We start from the raw sequence: 20,140 nt of genomic DNA on the forward strand, positions 1-20,140 counted from the left end.
TCCAGGCTACAAAAACAGCTCTCACACTGCTCAAAGAGGCAATGAACTTCCCTGCCCTGCAGACATGGAGGCAGCTGGGATGTGTCCCAGGAGGGCAAGGGAATGCCTTCAGTAGGCAAGCTTCCTGGGATAGACTCTCCCTACCCATGGTGAGTCACACTCTGAATTCCCCTGAGGCCAGAGCAGTTTCATCCCAGCCCCGTGAAAACGAGCTCTAAGCATGGGCTATACCCAAGTGCATATCCAGGAAGTCCTAACAGCCATTGCTGTCAGCATAACCGCCTTGCCAGCACTCCCACACCTGGGGCAGATCATAGGATGGTCACTGTGTTTTGGAAAAGTGGACAGGCGATTGCTTCTCTTGCTGTTAATGGTTGAAAGTGTGCCACCAAATTGCATGGTGGTGTGAGGCAAGTGGGAGAAATAAGGTGCTCTCCCAAGGCCCAACACACCCTCATGTAGTGAGGAAGAACCTAACTCCACAGGGCTCCACCTGGGGCTTGTGTTCTGCCCATACCGATGTGCTCCTGCACAGGATATCCTTTGGTGTCTCATCGTGCTACTTGAAAGGAACCTCCGTGGGGTAGCAAGCATGTCAGAAATGAGGAAATGCAATGGCAGTGTTGAGAGAAACCAAAGCACAACCTGTGCCAGTAGGGAGGATAGCTTACTTTGGAGGTGAGTCTGCTGGAAAATTACAGCCTCCATGCAGTGACTCTGGGCCAGGGGCAGTGCAGTAACAGTCTAACAGTGGGCCCTTCTCTACACTCACTCATCCACTGCTCTCACCTCCAGCTCCTTGGGAATAAAGTGAGTCTGAAGCCTTTTCTCCTCGTCTTCCTCCTCCTCTGGGATTTCTCACCTCATACTGGCCCCTGTATACCATGTGGGGTCTTTGAACTGCTTGCCATGGGAGTGGGAAAGGGGCAGAAGGTATGACATGGCAAGAGGCTGCACCTGACTGAGATGAGCTATGGGCTAGATGGAGACCTCCTTAGGTTTGCTTGCTCTTTGCAGAGTTCTATTGGGCTGATGGAAAGAAGAAACCTGTGGGCCTTCCTACAATGACTCCAACTCTCGTGTCCAATTTGCGCCTTTGCTCCCTCATGGTGGAGTGACAGGCTGCTTCCTCATCCATCTCCCTTGCTCTGCTTCCCCCTGCCCACTCTCACAGGTGCACCTCCCGCCCCGAGACATGTCCTGCTACAACCCGTGCCTGCCCTGCCAGCCCTGCGGCCCGACCCCGCTGGCCAACAGCTGCAATGAGCCCTGTGTCAGGCAGTGCCAGGACTCCACCGTCGTCATCCAGCCCTCCCCCGTGGTGGTGACCCTGCCCGGCCCCATCCTCAGCTCCTTCCCACAGAGCACCGCCGTGGGATCCTCCACCTCCGCTGCCGTTGGCAGCATCCTCAGCTCTCAGGGAGTGCCCATCTCCTCCGGGGGCTTTGGCCTCTCCGGCTTGGGCAGTGGCTACTGCGGCAGGAGCTGCCTCCCCTGCTAAAGCTGCTGGCGATGGCCCTGGGGAAGGTCCCCAGGGACCCACAAGTTGGGACTAGACTGGCGACGGAGCACCCGCTTCTTGCTTTCAGAGGGGCTGAGCCATGCCAACACCCCTTGCAGAAGTACAGGGTCAGCATGGGCTCTCGGAAAGCATAGTGCATGCCTGCCTTTCCCCTCTTCCACTCTCTCCTTTCCCTCGCGAGTCCTTGATCTCCCATGCTCCCCGTGGCTCTGAGCCCCACAAAGCCTGCCTAGGGAATTCCTGCTGGCTCTGCTCCCTCTGAGGGGCAGGCAGATGGGCACCTGGCGGGATCTCTGCCACAGCTGTGGCGCGCAGGGTCATGTCTGCCCCTGGTGCTCCCTGCACTGCCTCCTCCGCTTGGATCGACCACATTTCCATCTATTGACTCATTAAAGTTCTGCTACATCCCAGTCCCTGCCTTTGTCTCATCCTTTCCCCTGCAGACACTCTCTCAAGATGCCCAGGCAGAGACATGTTGTTCAGGGATGGGTTTTGGGAGGTTTTTGGGGATCATTGTGCAGTGGTTGTTAGCACAATGATTGTTAACTCTCCCTGCACAATTCTTCCTTCTTTGGACTCTGCAGACACACACAGTTCAGGACAAAGCGCATTTCTCTGGGGAAGTCAGGGGCGCATGGGGCACATGGAGAGCCTTCAGCATTCTCAAAGTGGGGGAGGGTGGGACACAGTCCACTAGGTCCCCTGGGGCACTGTCACTTGCAGGTGAGGAATGCGTCCATGACTCCACCAGAGCCCCTGGCCATCAGGCCCTGCTTTGCTGATCCTCTGCCTAGACGTGCCTTCTCAGCCCCAGTGCACTTGCTGAGGAAGGGATGCATGGGCACTGCTGATATCAATTGAGGAGCCTGGGCTCCAGGAAGCCCTGGGAGGGCAGCAGCCCCACAAGGTCTATAGGAGGGGAGGAAAGGGAATTCCTCTTGTGCTGGATTCCACTGTGCTTGGGTGAAAGGCTCAGGTAGAAAATTATCCCAGAGAACAGCAGGAGTGAGAACGAGGTGAATAGGCTCACGTCATCCTACTTCCATCTAATCTGTCGGAAATTTTCTGGGGAAAGTTTCTGCAGAGACACTGAGGGCAAGAAGAGAGACAGAGGGTTGTGGCCAATCATTCTTAGAGTCTGGAGACTCTCCAAAGCAGTGCTGTCACCAGCAGGAGAGACTTCATAGAGGGTTGTAGCTGAGGAAGGGGAGCTGCTGAACTGCTTCAGGACATTTCTGAGCATGATGATGCAGGAAACTCCCAGACCCCTAATCGTCAGTTGGCTTCATAGCAGAGACTTCTAGCCCTTTGCAAACAAAAGCTCAAATGCAACTCAGGAAAATGTGTTCTGCTGGAGAACTGCATCCATATAAACATGTCCCCCACTGGAGAGATCTTCCCACTGTGGGCAGGGTCTGCTGTGGGGGGCAGGTGTTAATTAGTCTAAGAAGGGAACAGACACACATGGCTCAGCTTGCTTGCCAAAGAGGATGGCCATGTTCATGGCGTCTCTTGAATTCACAATAACACACACCCCCGAATTTGGGAGTCTTTTCATAACCCCACAGTTGGAGAGCAGCACGTAGTATTCAGCACTTCAAGACTGAAGTGCTGGATAGTGCTGAAGTGCGGGATAGACTATCAGCAAGCGAGGAGTTTCTTTCCCTTCTGCTTGGCTTAAGAAAAAAGAAGAGGTGAAGGTTAAATGTGGAAACAAGAGAGGAGAAAGCAAGGCAAGATGTCAAGGACTCAGGGTGAGGTTTGCAGAAGTCATGCATACTCTGTCACTGAGTGACCCGTGACTGTGATGAGACAGTTTCCTGTCAGAAGTTCTCCCAGTAGCTTTGAGAATGGAGCACAGCCCATCCTTTTATCAGCAATGGCTGCTTTAGATTCTGCAGCCCAACAGAGAGCTCACAACAGGCATCCAAGACACACGTCAATCATTCCATGACTGGGAGCATTCTGAAAATAGGGATAAAAAGAGTCACTCCTGTGTGTAAACCCTTGGGTTTACATATTGGTGAGAGTTGCTTCATGATCTGCATTAGTGCAGATGAGAAATACACCACTGCAAGATCACGTATGCAGGGAGACATCTCAATCCTTTGACAGATTTAGTCTGTCTCAGGCAGTTTAAGATCTTACATATTTTTTGCAGATAAAAGGACAGGAAAAGGCAAGCGTCTCTGTGCTTGAAAATGTCCTTTATCAATATTTCCATTCAAGAGAAGCCTACACTGTTCCCCTGATCTACTGTTGCGATTCTGTAAACACACTAACTCTTGTACCTTAAGATGACTCTCCTGTTGCTACTACCAGAGAGCATTGGCAAGTCTTCAGTTACCTCCTGGAATTAAATCAGGCAGCGCAGGACCTACTGCCAGAAAACCTTGTCCAGTAACTTCTAACTAAAACAGTGGAAAACCCTCTAGCGTATCTTTTTCCACTCAAGGACATCAGAGGATTGAAGGTCAGTTCTTTTTGGTCACATCTATATGAGTCTCCCCATTTGAAGCTAGTTCCAAGGAAGGGCTATTGCCTTGAGGAGACGTGGGCTGCAAGCATATATTGTCCAGGGAGGATAAAAGTAGAGGCAGAATAAAGGAGGAGAAATTAATGTTTTCAGCTCTACAGCAAATGGTTCCCATAATCTCATTTAGAGGGAGAAAATTAAAAACTGCTGTTTTCTTTGCAGAAAAACTACCTAGGTTCTAAATCAGAAGCCATGCATCCTCCCATCCTTTGCCTGTCTCACTACTGAGAAAACCTGCTCAGCTGCAAGAAGCCACTTTAGATGGAGTGGGGATGTATAGGAAGACATGCCAATGCAAAGCAAGTTTTGTAAGAAAATGCTGGCCATGATGCTGGCCAGGCTTGTGTGTTGGTGCAGCATATGGCAGAGCAGTGATCATGAATATCATTGTCATGGTTATAATCTTTACAGCATGATGAATGCCAGGAAGACTATGCAGTAAAAATATTTGGTGTGTGTGACTTACCCAGCAGCACAAACACGAGTTGACTTTCTCTGTAGGCTCTGTAATCTCTTGGTTTGCCCTTTGTCCTGAAGTACTTGTACCTGACCAGAGTGACCGAGTCCCCTAACTTGGTATCTACAGCAGATTTGCTGCAGTCAGACAACATGATAGAGGAGTTCATTTTCTCATGGACAACCAAATGGAAGGTGAAAAGGGTTCTCAGCAATTCAAGCCCAGAGGGGACAGTCAGCCAGAGAATAAACAATGGCTTCAGAGGGCCTTAGGCGCATCAGCACAGCAGTTACTCACCTTCAGCAGAGACCCCAGATCCTTCAGCTCTAGGGGATGCTTGTCATGCTCTGACAGTGCTGAGGAGAGACAGTGGCGGGACACTTTCCAGTGGCCACGAGGATCCAGGATTGGGATGTGTCTCAGTTGAAAATCTCTCTCCAGGCTTTCAAATTCACATGCACAGGAGGAGAGTAGAGCTGGGGGAAGCCCACTGGGGCCCTGGGAGACCAACCACTTGCTTGGTGCAGTGATGAGACCCCTTGATTGTCCAGGCGCCCTGGAGAGCTTTCACAATGCCTCTAGGGAGTGTTCCTTGTGTCAGAGTGGGCAGTGTAAGGGGGACAGAGTCTCAGCCTAACAGCAGGCCTTTCCATGGATATGTCTTCAGTTCACTGGTCCTACATTCAACCTGAACCACCTGCAAATGTGTCCCTCTGACAAGGGCTTTCCAGCTCAGAGCCCTGCTGGAACCAGTGAAAGGTAGTGGCAGAGATGCAGCCCTGGAAGCCAAATTGCTCCACAAGTGCGTCATGAGCAATATCAAAGTCTGCATGGTGATTTGGAATGGATGTCTGTATGGCCGTCTTGTGATGCTCTTGGCCTGTTTTCACCAGGAAACTTTGCAAGGGATCAACACAGTGGAGTCTACGCTGACCTCCAAAGAGCAGCAAACTCTTTTTCAGATGTTCATTCTCTCTTCTTGCCCTGGGAAAAGGGGGGACTGGAGGGAGAAGCTAAGACCATGCTGCAGTGGAAAACAGACCTTTTCTTCCAGTCATTCAGCTTTCTTTCCCTCATGCCTGAAAGATACTACACAGCATCAGGACAGGGATCCCATCATAGAGCAGGGTATGTCCATGCCCCGGGGGAGCTAATGAACTCTGTAACCAGCCATCTTCCACACACATCTATGCTCTCCAGGTGGCATGTCCCATTCCACAGGCCTGAGAGACCTGCTCTTGAGCCCAATCCACACAAGCCAACACTCAGGCAGATGCTGTCCTCTTAGCCCTGGGCTGTACTGCAGCTGAAGGGACCTCGGTGGTGTTTTGCAGAATCCAGGTGCCTGTGTCGCCAGCCTTCTGCTTTGAAAAAGTATCTCTCCGTTCATTTCTACATCCACTGAACGTTTATATTTTAATTGCAAAATGAAGCAATCATAAGGCAAAAGTGAGTGGTTTTGAACCCAGCAATGTGCGGAGAGGAAGCAGCAGAGCTCTCTGATTTCATGTGACAGTAAACCCTCAAGTTTCTTTCCTCCTACATCACACATGCCCTAGAACAGGGTGTAAAAACCTGGCCTTTGTTCGAAGCTGGCTCTTTTCTCTGAGGTAGGAAACCTGTGGGGGCAGAAATCAAGAGGTGCAACCAAGTCGCCTTGCTCCAAACAGCTGGAAATAGCCCAGCAGGTCAGGCCACCCACCAGGGCTGCATGGCTCCACTACGACCTCCGCCATCTCCCAGCTCCTTCACAGCAGCAGCCTCCTGCGAGACTTCGAGGGCAGGGACGCACTCTCCCTACCTTGGGAAAGGGCTTGGAGTTTTCAGTCCCCATCTTGGGCGCCGGTGGCGAGGAGGGCCCGGGCGCCAGTGGCGAGGAGGGCCCGGGCGCCGGTGGCGAGGAGGGCCCTGGAGCCAGTGGCGAGGAGGGCCCTGGCGCCGGTGGCGAGGAGTGCCCTGGAGCCAGTGGCGAGGAGGGCCCTGGAGCCAGTGGCGAGGAGGGCCCTGGAGCCAGTGGCAAGGAGAACCCGGGCGCCGGTAGAGAGGAGGGCCCTGGCGCCGGTGGCGAGGAGTGCCCTGGAGCCAGTGGCGAGGAGGGCCCTGGAGCCAGTGGCGAGGAGGGCCCTGGAGCCAGTGGCAAGGAGAACCCGGGCGCCGGTAGAGAGGAGGGCCCGGGCGCTGGTGGCGAGGAGGGCCCTGGAGCCAGTGGCAAGGAGAACCCGGGCACCGGTGGCGAGGAGAACCCGGGCGCCGGTGGCGAGGAGGGCCCGGGCGCCGGTGGCGAGGAGAACCCGGGCGCCGGTGGCGAGGAGAACGCGGGCGCCGGTGGCGAGGAGAACCCGGGCGCCGGTGGCGAGGAGGGCCCTGGCGCCGGTGGCGAGGAGAACCCGGGCGCCGGTGGCGAGGAGGGCCCGGGCGCCGGTGGCGAGGAGAACCCGGGCGCCGGTGGCGAGGAGGGCCCGGGCGCCGGTGGCGAGGAGGGCCCGGGCGCCGGTGGAGAGGAGGGTCCGGGCGCCGGTGGAGAGGAGGGTCCGGTCGCCGATGGCGAGGAGGGCGCGGGCGCCGGTGGCGAGGAGGGCCCGGGCGCCGGTGGCGAGGAGGGCCCTGGCGCCAGGCCGGCGCTACTCGACGCGCGGTTCGCGCGGCCGGGGCCGGGGCCGGAAGACGGCGCCCGGCAGAGAACCAAGCCGCGTCGTTGCCCCGGCAACGGCTCCACGGCGGGAGGGGCCTGGCGCGGGTACGGGGGCAGTCGCTAGGAAACGGGCGCGCAGGCGCAAACGCGCCGAGCGGCACGCGGCCACCAGTGCCGGAGGAGCGTCTCAGGCCGGCCCGGCGAGCTCCGCCGGCCCCGCGGAGCCCTTCTCCGCCATGGAGTTGGAGGATGACTTCGGTGAGGCTCGGGGTGGAGTCTCGGAGGGAAGGGGAAGGCGGCTGCCTTCTGCTGCAGGCAGGTCCAGGCCCGGCCCTGCGGCACTAGGTCTGAGTCTGTCTCTGCGTTCTGTGTAGGAGCCAAGAAGGCTCCAGTGGGTTGCTTATTATTTTAACTAGGTCAGTCTTATATGTGGTTTCCACACGAGGTCTGCTTCTGGTGTGGATGGGGTCTGGCCTTTAGGAAGCATCTGAATAAAGTGACTTAGTTTGGTTAAAGCGTTGCTCTGCCTGTAGCTGTTGTCTCAGCTGGCTCCAGACCTGCCGTGTTAGGACTGGTGTGGAGTTGTGTTTGCATGCAGTACGGCTGAGGGACAGGGATCTCCTTTGCACGGGACATTGCTGTGGTGCCCCAGCAGCTTTGCTCATTGCAGCCTTCTGTTACCTACATCTGTTTACCTGATTGAGCCAGCTCCTGTGATTTTTGTGTTTGTTGTCTGATGTACTTATGTTCTTCTTCCTCTGGTAGTCACCTGTCTCCTTTTTACTAGGAATGTGCTTGGTCTGATCTTGTATTGAGCCAGTTCACAGAGAGAAACCACTTCTGATTGCTCTTCCAGGGGCAGTTGAACTAGTACAAAGCTTGTAAATCCTTCTTAATGATGAAGTCTTTAGTTTTCAGCTATTCTAATAACCTAAACTGGCCAAGGGAGGTGAGAGGTGCTCACAGGTGGCAGAGCTGATAGTAGCAGCACTGTACAGCTGAGATGGAAAGAAGGGGTAGGTCCTTCCTGCCTGCATGAAGTCTGCTCAGTGTGACTTGTGGAACAACGTGCTAACTAGCTGCCAGCCCGTGGGCTGATAGAGCTCCCTGCCCTGGCTGTTGAGACAGCTGAGCACCAATGCATGTATAAGAAAAGGGGATTTGATGGCAGGGAAGAGGCTAAAAAGCAGTTGCCCATACTTAGATCTGTTTAAGCTACTGTGTAATCAAATCCTAAGTGTGCTAAAAGCCTGTGCAAAAGGAGTGGCAGAGCAGAAAGGACGAAAGAAGCCTGGTCTGGCTCCCATGTGCGTACCCCACACACAGACCCGCCGGCAGTAGAGGTGACCTGTGCCTCTTTCTGACTGTCTCTCTTCCTCACTGAGAATGTGGAAATGTGTTTTTTTAATAGATTTGTTAATATTTAATATATTTTTATCTATAGATAGGTAAAAATGTATATGATGTGTGCATGCATCCATACTGCTTTACTGTTCAGTGCCTAAATTCTTAGGTGTTTTAGCTGGTTTAGTAACCCCTCAGCTCCTAAATAATTGCATGAAAAAATTCTCTTAGAGCTCACATGCACCATGTGAGGCATGCTGCTTCCTCAGATATGAAACTAAATTGTCTGGCATTCTTCCTCCAGCAAAACTAGTTGTTGATCAAAAAAGATTTGGTTCAGACTGACAGTGATCCTCAAGGCGCTGGTGGGTGTGTCATCATCCCACTGATTTTCCTCTAAGATAGCTGGAAGAGCACTGCTGTCCTCATTCGCTTTGAGTAAGTGTGGTTGCCTACCTAATATGGTAACCTAAAGAGTTGTTATGCTCAGTGCTACTGATGGTTCTCTGTTTTGACTAAGGTCCCAGTCACTGCAAACTTCAAAATAAATGTGTTTCCTTATGCAAAACAGGTGCCTGCCTTAATTAATGGTTTCAAGCTGAGAACAACTGGTTTAACTCCCTAAGATCACAGCCCTGATGTCCTGCGATGTTTTTCCCCCCACTTCACTGTTAGTGATGCTAGATCTTGTCTTTCTAACTAGTTTTTTTTCTCTGTTCTTCTATTAGATGTTTTGGATCCAGACAGATTAATACAATGTCCATATAATAAACATCATCGAATCAGAGCCTGCCGGTTTCCCTATCACCTTGTAAAGTGTAGGAAGGTAAGCTGGACTGCCAAACAAGGCACTGGATAGGGGCAATTCTGTGCATGTAAATATGATGTACATGTTCTCATTCTTGTTGCATGGGCTGGCTGGAGTAAGTTCCTGACAAAGCCTTGTTTAGCATTTATTTCATATAACTTTATTTGGTTAGTAATAGCTTCAAGCACATGTTAATTCACCCAAGACCAGTGTGGCTCTGTTGAAAGGAGGTAGACATTCTTCATGGTTAGGTCAGGGAGGAAATTCTGGTCTCTTCCAGCAGCTCATATGGAGGTCAGATACATTTTTCCACTTAAGTTCAAGAGAAAACTCAGACTGAGTTGTGTGCAGCCCTTCTGGCTAGCCAAAGTAGAAGTGCTGTGATGCTGCAATTCATTTTTAAGTGCTGCAAATGTAGCTGCATAGCAGGGTTTTGGGGTTTGTTTTGTTTCGCTGAGAACTATTTATTGTGCATCTGGCAGAAACTGCACATCCTGGGCTCAGCATACATAGGAGACGGTTTATTCCCCTCCCTATCTTTTATCCAGAATTTGAATAAAAACCATTTAATAGGAAGCATTCCTTCCTCTCTTCTCTGTTGCTTGTTTTCTTTAAACCATGTCAAGTGCTAGTATCTGACTGAGCTTTGGTGTTTTGCAGAGACCTTTTAAAATTGTTCCTCTTCAAGTGTACCAATAAGTTTGCCAATGCATTTTTAAGATAATGTAACAGTGCTGTGCCTTCCAGTTAAGATGCAGTTGTAGGGTGTGTGCCCTGGTATCAGTACTTTATAAACAATTCATTTTGGTGGAACTAGAGCCTTAAAAAATATTAACTAGAGAACGGGGTGGGCAGAGCTAAGTGATGGGTACCTCCATCTTTCCAATATTTAAGAGGGCTGAAATTTTCCTTGTTGATCCCCTGCAAATATTGGTAAGAATGTGCACGTGAGCAAGGTGAACAATATTGGCAAGTAAAAGTTTAACCAAGTTGGTTTTGTGCTTGTGTTACGTACCTGATGACTAAGCAGTTTTGGCAAGCTTGCCTAGCTGGGAGGATGAGGTGAGATAACGATCACCCATCAGACAGTTGGTATCTGTAAGTAATTAGCAGAAGAAGGGCTTGGGGGTTATCATCTGATCCATCTGAAGATGCCACTATGTGATTATTTGCAGTGGAATGCATCTGGGTGGAGGTTGTCCTTTTTGCTTGGTAGTTTGTTGGATTTCCTTTGCATACCCTATGCATAAAATCCAATTAAACACTTCCACCTGCCTCAGCTTCCCATTGCCTTGTGCCAAATGCAGCCCTGCCACAAAAGTGGGTACACCGCAAGCAAAGTTGTATCCTCTCACCTTGAACTGTGTTAGCATTGAGAAGCTTCTGCTATGCAGCCAGAATAGCTTGCTCAAGCTAGTTGAAGCAAATGATGGATGCATGAGGACACAGCAACCCTGGCTGTATAGGCTGAGTAATGACAAGGGCCTTGGATGTGACTGCAGCCTGTGCTGCAGTCACAATATCAGTGGTAGTGGAGGAGACGCTGCCTCAAGCAGTGTCTGTACAAGGCACTTCTGCCTCTGCATCTGCCTCAGGTGCAAGTCTGATCCCTGACCAGCAGAGCTGCATCAGCCAGAACCAGGCAGGCACTGGTACAGTGGCAAAGTTGTGCTTTTCCTAGTAAAGGCTGTATCATTTGCAGGTGGTGGACTGATTTACCGTAGTGACAGCTGAGCACTGCCAGTAGAACCTGTGTCTGTGATAAAGTTTTACTTGAATGATAATCCTGTAGCACCAAAGTCTGCAGGTGGAATGCTGCTAACTCCCTAGCTGTTTTGAGAGCTTTAAAGAATTTCTCTGCCTTTGTGCCTGCTTATATAAAAAATATCTGAATGGTTTAGATCTGCCTAACATCTCTCCCCTATTGTTTTTAAAATAGTTTCATCTGTGCTTTAAACCATGCAGCCATGTTGCCAGTGCTGCAGCCAATTATAGGGAGTTTAGCTGAGGGTATGCTTCATTTCAGTCAACTCAAGTGGCTCAGTTTCTCACTGAAGTGTGTTTTAAAGAATAGTCATGTTAGTTTCCCCTTGCATTTTTAGTAAGTGTCTGAACAATATATTGCCATTCCTTGTTTAGTTTTTTTAAAGCAACATCACAAATATCCTTGGTTTTGTCTATGGATTAGCAAGAGATAAGTGAACTTGAGAGATATGGCACATGATTTTGGTTTTCCCTTGTCTAGAGCTACCCTGAAGTTGCAAAGGAATTGGCCACGTGCCCCTTCAACGCTCGCCATCTAGTTCCTCAAGCTGACCTTAGCGATCACATAACGAAGTGCAATGACAAAGTGTTCATTGAGGAAGATATAGGTAAGAGAACCACCCATGTTCCAAGATGTTTCTTCGCCCTGGGGACCAAGGTCTCCCGTTTGTAAGGATAGCTCATAGAATAACCAAAAAGCGGGAGTCAAATTATTGCCTATGGTTTTGTGTCATACAGCAGCTTTGGGGAAACTGGAGTCTTATTTGCTTTGATTAATTGTGTAAGTTCATGAGAATATTGCAGATGCTTCCAGTAGGCCTTGCACGTATTTTGTTACCAGGCTTGTTGAATAAAAAGGTTGTACCTAGACTGTGCACATTGAAGTACCTACAGCAGGAGCTGGGATGCTGTAATGACCAGAAGGACAGGCACTTCTTTCTGCAGAGCTGATCTCCCTTTGTTGAGACATGACCACTGATGCCATGTGAAAACTTGACTTCTACCAAATAGGTGTCTAAACTGTGGAAACCCCTGCACTGTTCTCCCCCAGGGCAACCTGAACAGCTGACTCCCACCAAGAGATGGGCACCTCGTCTTCCAGGCTGCTCTGCTGCAGCACTTGCTTCATCTGGCATGCAATTAAGATCTCAGTCTCCTGCCCAGTGAGACAAGGTGGGAGGGGGGCTGTCTGGAAAGCCCATAGTATTTAGGAAGGCATCCTGTGCTATGCAGTGTCTTTTACATCCCCTGCAGTGGCTCTGTAATGGTTGCCACACTACAGAGCAGATAGCCCTCTATCTTCTGTAGAGTTGCACTGAGGGTAGCAGTGATGCCTGCATTCATTTAAGCAGACTTCCTCTTCACTGGAGCATTCCTGCAGCAAAGTTTCAAGGGGCAGAGTCTTTCCCTGTTGACTGAAAAAGGTGAATCTGAAGTGGCTTTATTTCAGATCAGTACCTGGCTCCTGGGTGTTCCTAACCTGTGTGCATTGTGCAGGGTTTCCTCTAAAGCCAAGAGATGTTTTACAGCTTGATCCAAAGCACTTAATGCCTCTGAAGCAGGATTGGCTGCTAGTCACTGGCTTTTCTCTCTTCCTGAAGTGATTCAGTCCTCTGGCTTCCAGAGAGAGCAGATGAATGCTGTGAGCACGTGGCAGGCACCTCCATGTGATGAAGACTGGGAAACAGGTGAGGAACTTCCCCATCTGCCACACTACTGCCTTCTCCCCGGTCCTGTCCTTCAGCTCCTCTTGGGACAGAGCAAGTCCAGAGATGCTCTTCACTTAGGTCTCACTTGTAGGACATCTTGCTTGTGCTCATTCCTAAAACCATGCATCTCTCCACCCAGCAGGCTTTTCTTGGTATAGAGAACTATTCAAAATGCCTGCCATAATTGGCATGGAGATTTATTTGCAAGTGTCTGCTCCTTCCCATCTAAAGCTTTTGTATTCTGTGATTCTGTGGTGACGGTGGAAATGTAACTCTTATGTTCCTCAGTTAAATGACAGTGAAGCAGATGCATTCATCATTACATCAACTTTTACTCCCTCTTGAACATGTAAAACTATGACAGATACTCCTGATGTGATGGTGGTTGCTGGAGTTTCTTAGTTGAGCCACAACATGTGTTTTCTTTTGCAGAGTTGTCGGAGCAGTCAGATTCTCCTTTTGTTTGGGGTGTAACCAGTTCTGGCATTAACAGGTAGCAAATGCGAGTTTGATTCCTTACAGCAACATTTTGTATAGAGGAATATTGCAGCCTATTCCCAACCCAGCCTCGATGGCTGGACATGGGCTGTTTTGCTGCTCTACAAACCCTGGGAGGAGGGATATTGATTAACAGTGAATGTTCTTAGGGTGCTGGTTCAGTGTTACTTGCTTTCTCATATGACTGGCTTGCATAAGAGAAGGAAGCTCTTAGGAACACAGATTGTCTCTGCTCTTGTACGCACGTGGCAGGGTACTCTTCCTGCCCATGGCCTATGTTCAGTTCCTGCTGGATGTCTGGCCAGTGTGCAGGGGAGAAAGGTGCTGAGCCTTTATGCTGACTTTGGAAATGTGACCAGGTGCCTCCCACTGGAGCCTTTTCAAACAGTTAGTGGGCTTCTGTTGAGCTAATGGTTAGCTAGCAGTCACTTGTGACCTCCTGTCACCTCAGACTTGGAGGATATGCTGGCATTAGGGCCCAATGGCAGCAGAAATCCTCCCTCTCTTGCCCTTTGCAAAGCGTAATCACGGTTTGGGTTTGGGGGAATGAGGAGCTTAATGGCCAGCTGTGAATTGGATGGAGCTGTCTTGACTGGTTTCATTGATCCGACAGTGGATCATGATTGCAGGCTGTCTACGAGATACGGTGACGCCACCAGAGTTGCCAAAGCCTGTTTTAAGGTTCGTCTAAGCCCATATGCAGCAACAGCCCTGCCCCTGACAGCTCTGCAGTTCTGTTTGAGCTCAACCATGATATACCTCTCCTTCCACAACAACAGTGACATCTGGTTTCACTTGTTGCACTTTTTAGAAAACTTTCTAGTGTTCAGAGTGTGTATAGCTCTTCTAAGCATTATCACCTCTGAGTGGCAACGTACCACCCCCTTATGTCCCTGCTTTCCTCCATGCTATAGCAAAATAAATAAATTTGAGCAAGTGCATTTGTCAGGAGAAGTAACTGAAGTCTTTCAGTTCCAGTACGACCTTTGAACAGAAGAATTGTTTGCCTTCAAGAGTACGTGCCCCTGAGTCCTTCCCATATGCCGTGTCATGGAAAGGCTGTAAGTACCATGCATGTGGGTTTTGGCACTGTGAGTTCTGACGTGGTGATAGCTGCTGAAAATTCTGGCTGCAGCAGTGCTTTATGGCTACCACTGCATGGACAGGAGGGGTGGTATGTAACACCTCCCTCCTTGAGAGCAGCTTCTGGGGGAATCTGATGCTTGGATCATCCTCTGTATCCTTTCTTTGAAGCATCCTCTGTATTCTTTATTTCATATACTTGACAGGCACTTCTTTACAGGGTCCAATCTAAGCAGCCCTGCTCCCCGGCCACTTTGGCTATGTCTCTCTAAAAAAATCCTTCCACACCATCTGCACTAACCCCGTTCACACCCCACCCAAACCACACCATTTCCTTGTTTTGTGCAACTCTGCTCACCTGCTAGACACAGCCGAGTCAGAGGAGGGGGGAAAACTTGGGCTGCTTAAACCAGCACTACTGGGGGAAAAAACCTATCGAACTACATCTGGAGGTGGGAGGGAGGGAGCTTCCTCTGTTGAAGTGTCTGATGCTGAAATCACAGACCATTATTTGCCATTAGCAGCAAAGCCAGAGCTTAAAGGTGCTTTGAGGAATGACTTGTTTCCCACTTGGAGCAACTAAAGCCAGTACGCTTGGGGCTTTGCAGGCATGGCTTCTGCTCAGTCCAGTGACTGTGCAGTTGCCATAGGGTCAGGTTGAATCTGCCAAACCAAATTGATGTCACTTGTAGGTAAGAGTTGTTGCCAAGGTGACAAGTGCTGCTTCAGCAAAGACCACTTGCATTTCGGGGAGTGGAGAAAATACTTGTATTTCTTTCCATCTCTTGCTAAAAATGTGTCTTGCCCTTTTCAGAGTTTGGAGTATTAGTGTCTCTTCCCCTGGGAAGTTCATTCCATCCCAGCACTAAATGGCTCCCTTTCTAGGACCATAAAGCTGCTGATGGTTGATATTCCCTGGACCTGATGGCAGGACTCTATGGACTTGGCTGTTGCTGCATGACATGTTTTTGCAGCACCTGAGTTTTTGAAACTATCCTTGGTTACCAAGTCTTTTTCCCAAGCATTTGTTTCATAAGTTAACTTCATCTTCATTTGGTGATCTTTGTTACTGTTATTGAGTAAATGGACTGATAAATTTACACAGCACCAACTCAAAAATCTTCCCTCCTCAGAGAGCAGTGAGCAGTTAACAGGAAAAACGCAGGGACTGGCAAGCCTCTGTTGGTTTACTTGTCAAATGGCAGTGCAGATGATCTGCAAAGTTCTGTTTGCTCCAGCGATTTGGAAACAGCAGAACTCTCTTGAAGCAGTGATCAGCTTTAAGTGGTGGGGAAGGGGAATGATTGTAAGTAGAAGAGGCAGGGCCTGATTAGGTTGCTAATCAGAGAAGTGATAGTGGGAACCAGGACAGCATGGGGGGCTTGCACATACCCCTAAAATCTTGTCCCTTAGCTTGATGCTTTAAAACAAGTGTGTGCATTTGTAAAAGAGGCCCCTTCAGAGTTGTTTATGGACAATGTTTTGTGCTAAAGGGGTGCAGTTATGCTGGTGGCAGAGGGGAGAGGAAACACCCTGCAAAAATGGTATATTTGTGTGAATTCAGACCTTGGTGTAGCAGGAACTATTGTAGTCCCGTTTCAGTGGAAGTTGGGAACCACACAACAGAGTAATTTCCTGGAATGTCTACCTTGCACCATAAGCATGCGTCTTGCATTTGCAGAGCAAGACTGCATGTTACTGTTTTCAGGATTATATGGTGTCTAGAGTGATTTCTGTGGAACTTTTCCTCAACATTTGTGAGAACATCTGGTTGTTTGCTGCGGAGGTGCAGAAAACTTTCTCTGTAGTAAGCTGTGGTCATAATATCTGTAACTAGTGAATCAGATTTGAGGGCCTGTTACATCCTTGAGAGCATGAAGTAAGTTCTGAGAGTTTCTTCAGCCTGTAAAGAGGCTGAGACTTCCTACCACATAGTGTTTAATTAAATTCATCTGGATCAGCTAAACCTAGCAGTATTTTTATGTGCATGCACTCCTTGCTTTTTATCTTGTCAGCATCTGAGTTTGTCCACATAAGCCATATAAAGTGGACAGTTTGGGTTGAAAAGTACAATGTCACTTACAGACTTCTGTCTTCTTCCTAGAGAGCATCCTGATCACACCTTTGCGGCTTCAAGCTTTAAGCCTTAACTTTGTCACCTGGGCGCGTGGTGCTTCAGTCATACAATAATGGGGAATCTTCTGTGAATTCCCCACAATATGCATAATACTAAACAGGTGAAGTTTAAAGAGTACTCTTAAATACTTGTCTAGTTTCCACTAGGATTTTGTAGTTTGCTAACACTTAAAACATGTTTGAGAGCTCTAATGTAACTGTTTTTGCTGGAGGGGACAGGGAGGGAGGAGGCAGGAGTGGTTTAAATCACTAAAAATACATGTTTGGGACTGTGTAAATGTTTGGATTAAGCAGTACATTTCTAAAAATGGATCCAAACTACAAAATGGGATCTAAATATACAAACACAAAATTAAGAAACCAGACATGGTATTTGTCTAGAAAGAAATTAATGCCTTTCACATTTTGAAAAGAAAGTTCCTCAAAATACTGAATTTTCACCATCTGTATCACTACCGATGTAAAATAATACAGGATTATTTTGAAGTTTGGTTCTGTCAAGGTTCTTGTTGGGAATTTAGAATAAAAAGATTATAAATACTCGTGGACCTCTTTTATATTTCTAAAAGACACCTGCGGTGATTTTTACACTCTTGTTCTGCTGGATAAGTAAATGCTTACCCAGGAAGCCTTCCACTCAACCCCTTATTTCTTTTTTTTTTTTCGTCACTTTGAATGAAAGTGGTGACAAATGTCAGCTGTTTGATTGTTCCTGGTTTGACCACAGTAGCTTATTTGCAGGATTTGTGGGCCAGAGCATTATAATTTTACAGATAGATCCCATAACTGGGCCCCATTATCCTAAGCTCATTTAATTGCCAGTTGGTGAAAGACTGGCAGTATTTAGTGCAGTAACTACCTGCTTTTTGTTAGTTCTTGCCATTTGTCTGCACTGCAGAGGAGGTGCGCTTTGGGCGCGTTTACTCCCAGGAGGCACATTATCCCAGGCCCCAGCTTTTTGTCAGGGTGAATCCTGGGAGAGCACTGTTCTCCAGTAGCCCTACCTTCCTGGAAAGGACCAGATGGGCTCGGAAGGTTGTGGTTGTGACTTCAAAGCACCCCTTGCCTACAGTAATTGAGGGACAAGGACCACAAGAAGTGGATTTTTCTTATAGGGTAGGTGCAGCCAACACATGAGAGCTCTGAGACCTGAAGTCCCATATCCTTCTGAGCAGCTTTCTCAGGCGTGTGCTACATACGCCGTTGCCTGTGAAGAGCAGGAAACCCATAATTTTACTGTTCCCTTCAATGATTTGGGAATGCAAGATTAACAGGCTGTAAGGATGTCGAACACGAAGGTGACCCTCCTCCATCATTACAACTATTTATAATTGCAGTATCATCTGTTACTGGGCTGTTGGGATGAAGCTCCCTGTGATTGTTTCATATTTACCACAAGCCAAGGAATGCTTTATAAAGCATGCAAAATGGCACCTATGCCAAGGTGGCAGAACAAGGACTTCTGTGTGACTGTCACTGCAGTCACAGCCACATATTCCTGCATTAAATTCTCAGTCTCTCTTATGGGCATGCTGTGCGGTGCTGGAGCCTTCACCCCTGTCCCTAGGGGCTGGGTGGTCCCTTGCCAGGAGAAGCTGATGCGATGGGGGGAAATACCTGCCCCTTTTGGCCTGCCAGGGAGGGTTTCTGAGCACATGCCTGGGTGACTCTCTCCCAGCCTGAGTTTCTTGGTAGCTCAGTGATGCCTGTGCTCACCCTGTGAGCACTCCTATGGGTGCACCCTGCCTGCTGGGCCCTTTCTGCCTTGTCTGAGCCACCAGCTCTGTGGCAATGGGACTGGTCTGACTAGAAATGCTTACGGAAATTTGGGATAGAAATGGTTGTGTCTGCAGTTGTCACTGGTGACTCAGGAGGGAGGAGACGAGGCAGCGTTTACCTTTAGGCACAGATTCCTCTGTGTTGGGGAACCTGGACACACTGGAGTTCCTTGTTTCTCCCAGTGCCTACAGCCCTGTGGGGTGTCTGATGGGTCTCCCAACCCCTGATTTGCAGCTGACTGCAGAGGTGCAGCAGCTCTGCTCAGTGGTGAAGTGCAGCCATGCTGTTGGTGCAGCTCCTGGACCCACAGATTTCTAGTGCTTTGCCCTGTCCCTGTGGCTCACCATATGGTTCTGCAAAGACTGAAGGGCTGAGCCTGCACTGCAGGACACCCCCATGCTCTTGCTGGGCACCACTGGGGCTGGAGCACAACGAGGTGCTCAGGCCTACAGGGACTGGTGGTGAACCAGGTCGCTTGCCCCTTGTGGGCTCCGTGTTCCCTGTGGGCTGTGATCTGGTCAGCGCAGCTGGCTCCCTGCACTTCCCCCAGTGGGGGCCCTTGCTGAGTCAGGCCCTCCCCCACGCCTCGGCAGCCTGGTCTGGGGTGCCCAGCCCCTTTCTGCTTGGCTGCTGGCTGCAGCTGGAGCAGGAGGTACCATGAGCAGGGCCTCCTGCCACTTCCCACACTGTCCTGCTGATCTCATCTGCGGGATGCAGCACATGCTTTCCTTCAGCGGAGCTGCAGACCACTGGCACAGGAAAGAAGTGTCCTTTCTCCAGCCTTCCCTCTCCTCACACCATTCCAGAGCACCAAGGAAGGAGTAAGTCCCTTTCCTCCCCACTCGCAGGGTCGGAGGCCAGGCCTGCACACAGATTCATTTATTTTTCACTTCCCTGCGTTGTGGGAGGAAGAGGGGTGCTCTGCCTTCAGCCACACATATTTTCAGGGTCAAGGTCTGGATGGATGACTTTGGTTCTTACAGACTGCCCTTCTGGCACTCAGCAGTTTGCACTGCCAAGGACTCCGGGCCCTTTACTGTTGGCTTTAGAAGTCCCTACAAGTCCATGCAATCCCCTGGTCACAGCCAGTGGCATCACTCTCTCCTGTTCCCTTCCACTTTCCCTATGGTCTAGAGATGAGCACAGGGTGCCTGCAATCCCACAGAGATGCACTCGTGGCTGCAGTGTGTCCATACACATGGTTCGCATCCAGTAGCATTGCCCTGGAGAAACACACTTGCCTGTCTCCCTCTCCCCCAGCAGTTCAGACTGCCCTTTCCTCACTGCTGTCTTCAGCTAATTGGGATTTGGGGTAGTTGTATTTGTTCCCAGCTGATATCCAGGAGACCAGCACTGTCTGGTGTCCCCCCCATCAAAGGGGGCAGGGATCCTCCTAACTGCAAATAAGCAGCTTTGCATCTGGTGAGATATAGTCACTCTTGTAACATAATCATCGCACATAAATGCAGGGTCCTGAACTATATTGGCTCCTACCCAGTGCAAAAGGGAAGAGGGTGAGAGGAAGGGAGTGAGGAAGACTTTTCATTACGGGGGTGTTTGCAAGCAAAGTGCTGGAGGTGGGAGAGAGAGAAGGGAACAGATCTACCTGGCAGGGCAAGGAAATGCCAGCTGCAAAAGTGCACCTTCACACTTATCCTGGAAGGGGAACGAGCTCCTGGTATTGTTTTGCCTTTGGAGTTCAGCGTCCAGCTCCTTTGTGCTGTGGTCAGGATGGCTGGGGGAGAAAAGCTGGGGGGGGGGGGGGGGGGGCGAGGCTGTCCAGGGTCTCTCTCCAGAGGCTACAGCCTTTATGTTCTAGCTATACCCCTCACTTTGCAGCAGCAGTTCAGCCTGTGTGACACTGATTTTGTG

General features: G+C 49.7%; 2 protein-coding genes across 2 annotated transcripts; both read left to right on the top strand.

The window, feature by feature from the left end:
- Positions 1-1,195: 1,195 nt before the first annotated feature.
- On the top strand, positions 1,196-1,501 carry LOC142067955 (feather keratin 1-like). The gene has a single exon (XM_075117003.1). It carries the CDS (start codon positions 1,196-1,198, stop codon positions 1,499-1,501), a length of 306 nt encoding a protein of 101 aa, XP_074973104.1.
- Positions 1,502-7,286: 5,785 nt separating this feature from the next.
- Positions 7,287-17,128, top strand: LOC142067768 (gametocyte-specific factor 1-like). The gene is made up of 7 exons (XM_075116708.1): positions 7,287-7,405; positions 9,220-9,317; positions 11,545-11,671; positions 12,665-12,751; positions 13,205-13,265; positions 14,243-14,331; positions 16,458-17,128. Coding segments are annotated over exons 1-7 (486 nt in total). The 5' UTR covers positions 7,287-7,383; the 3' UTR covers positions 16,460-17,128.
- The last annotated feature ends 3,012 nt before the right edge of the window (positions 17,129-20,140 follow it).

This window comes from Phalacrocorax aristotelis, chromosome 23 (genome assembly GCF_949628215.1).
Source record: "Phalacrocorax aristotelis chromosome 23, bGulAri2.1, whole genome shotgun sequence".
NCBI lineage: Eukaryota > Metazoa > Chordata > Aves > Suliformes > Phalacrocoracidae > Phalacrocorax > Phalacrocorax aristotelis.

What these genes read in the sequence shown, in the direction of transcription:
- LOC142067955 (XM_075117003.1), top strand. Translation starts at nt 1,196, where the DNA reads ATGTCCTGCTACAACCCGTGCCTGCCCTGCCAGCCCTGCGGCCCGACC.
- LOC142067768 (XM_075116708.1), top strand. Translation starts at nt 7,384, where the DNA reads ATGGAGTTGGAGGATGACTTCG. An exon ending in GGAGTTGGAGGATGACTTCG is followed by an intron (nt 7,406 to 9,219) that starts GTGAGGCTCGGG and finishes TTCTTCTATTAG; the next exon opens with ATGTTTTGGATCCAGACAGA. An exon ending in ACCAGTTCTGGCATTAACAG is followed by an intron (nt 13,266 to 14,242) that starts GTAGCAAATGCG and finishes GAAGTCTTTCAG; the next exon opens with TTCCAGTACGACCTTTGAAC.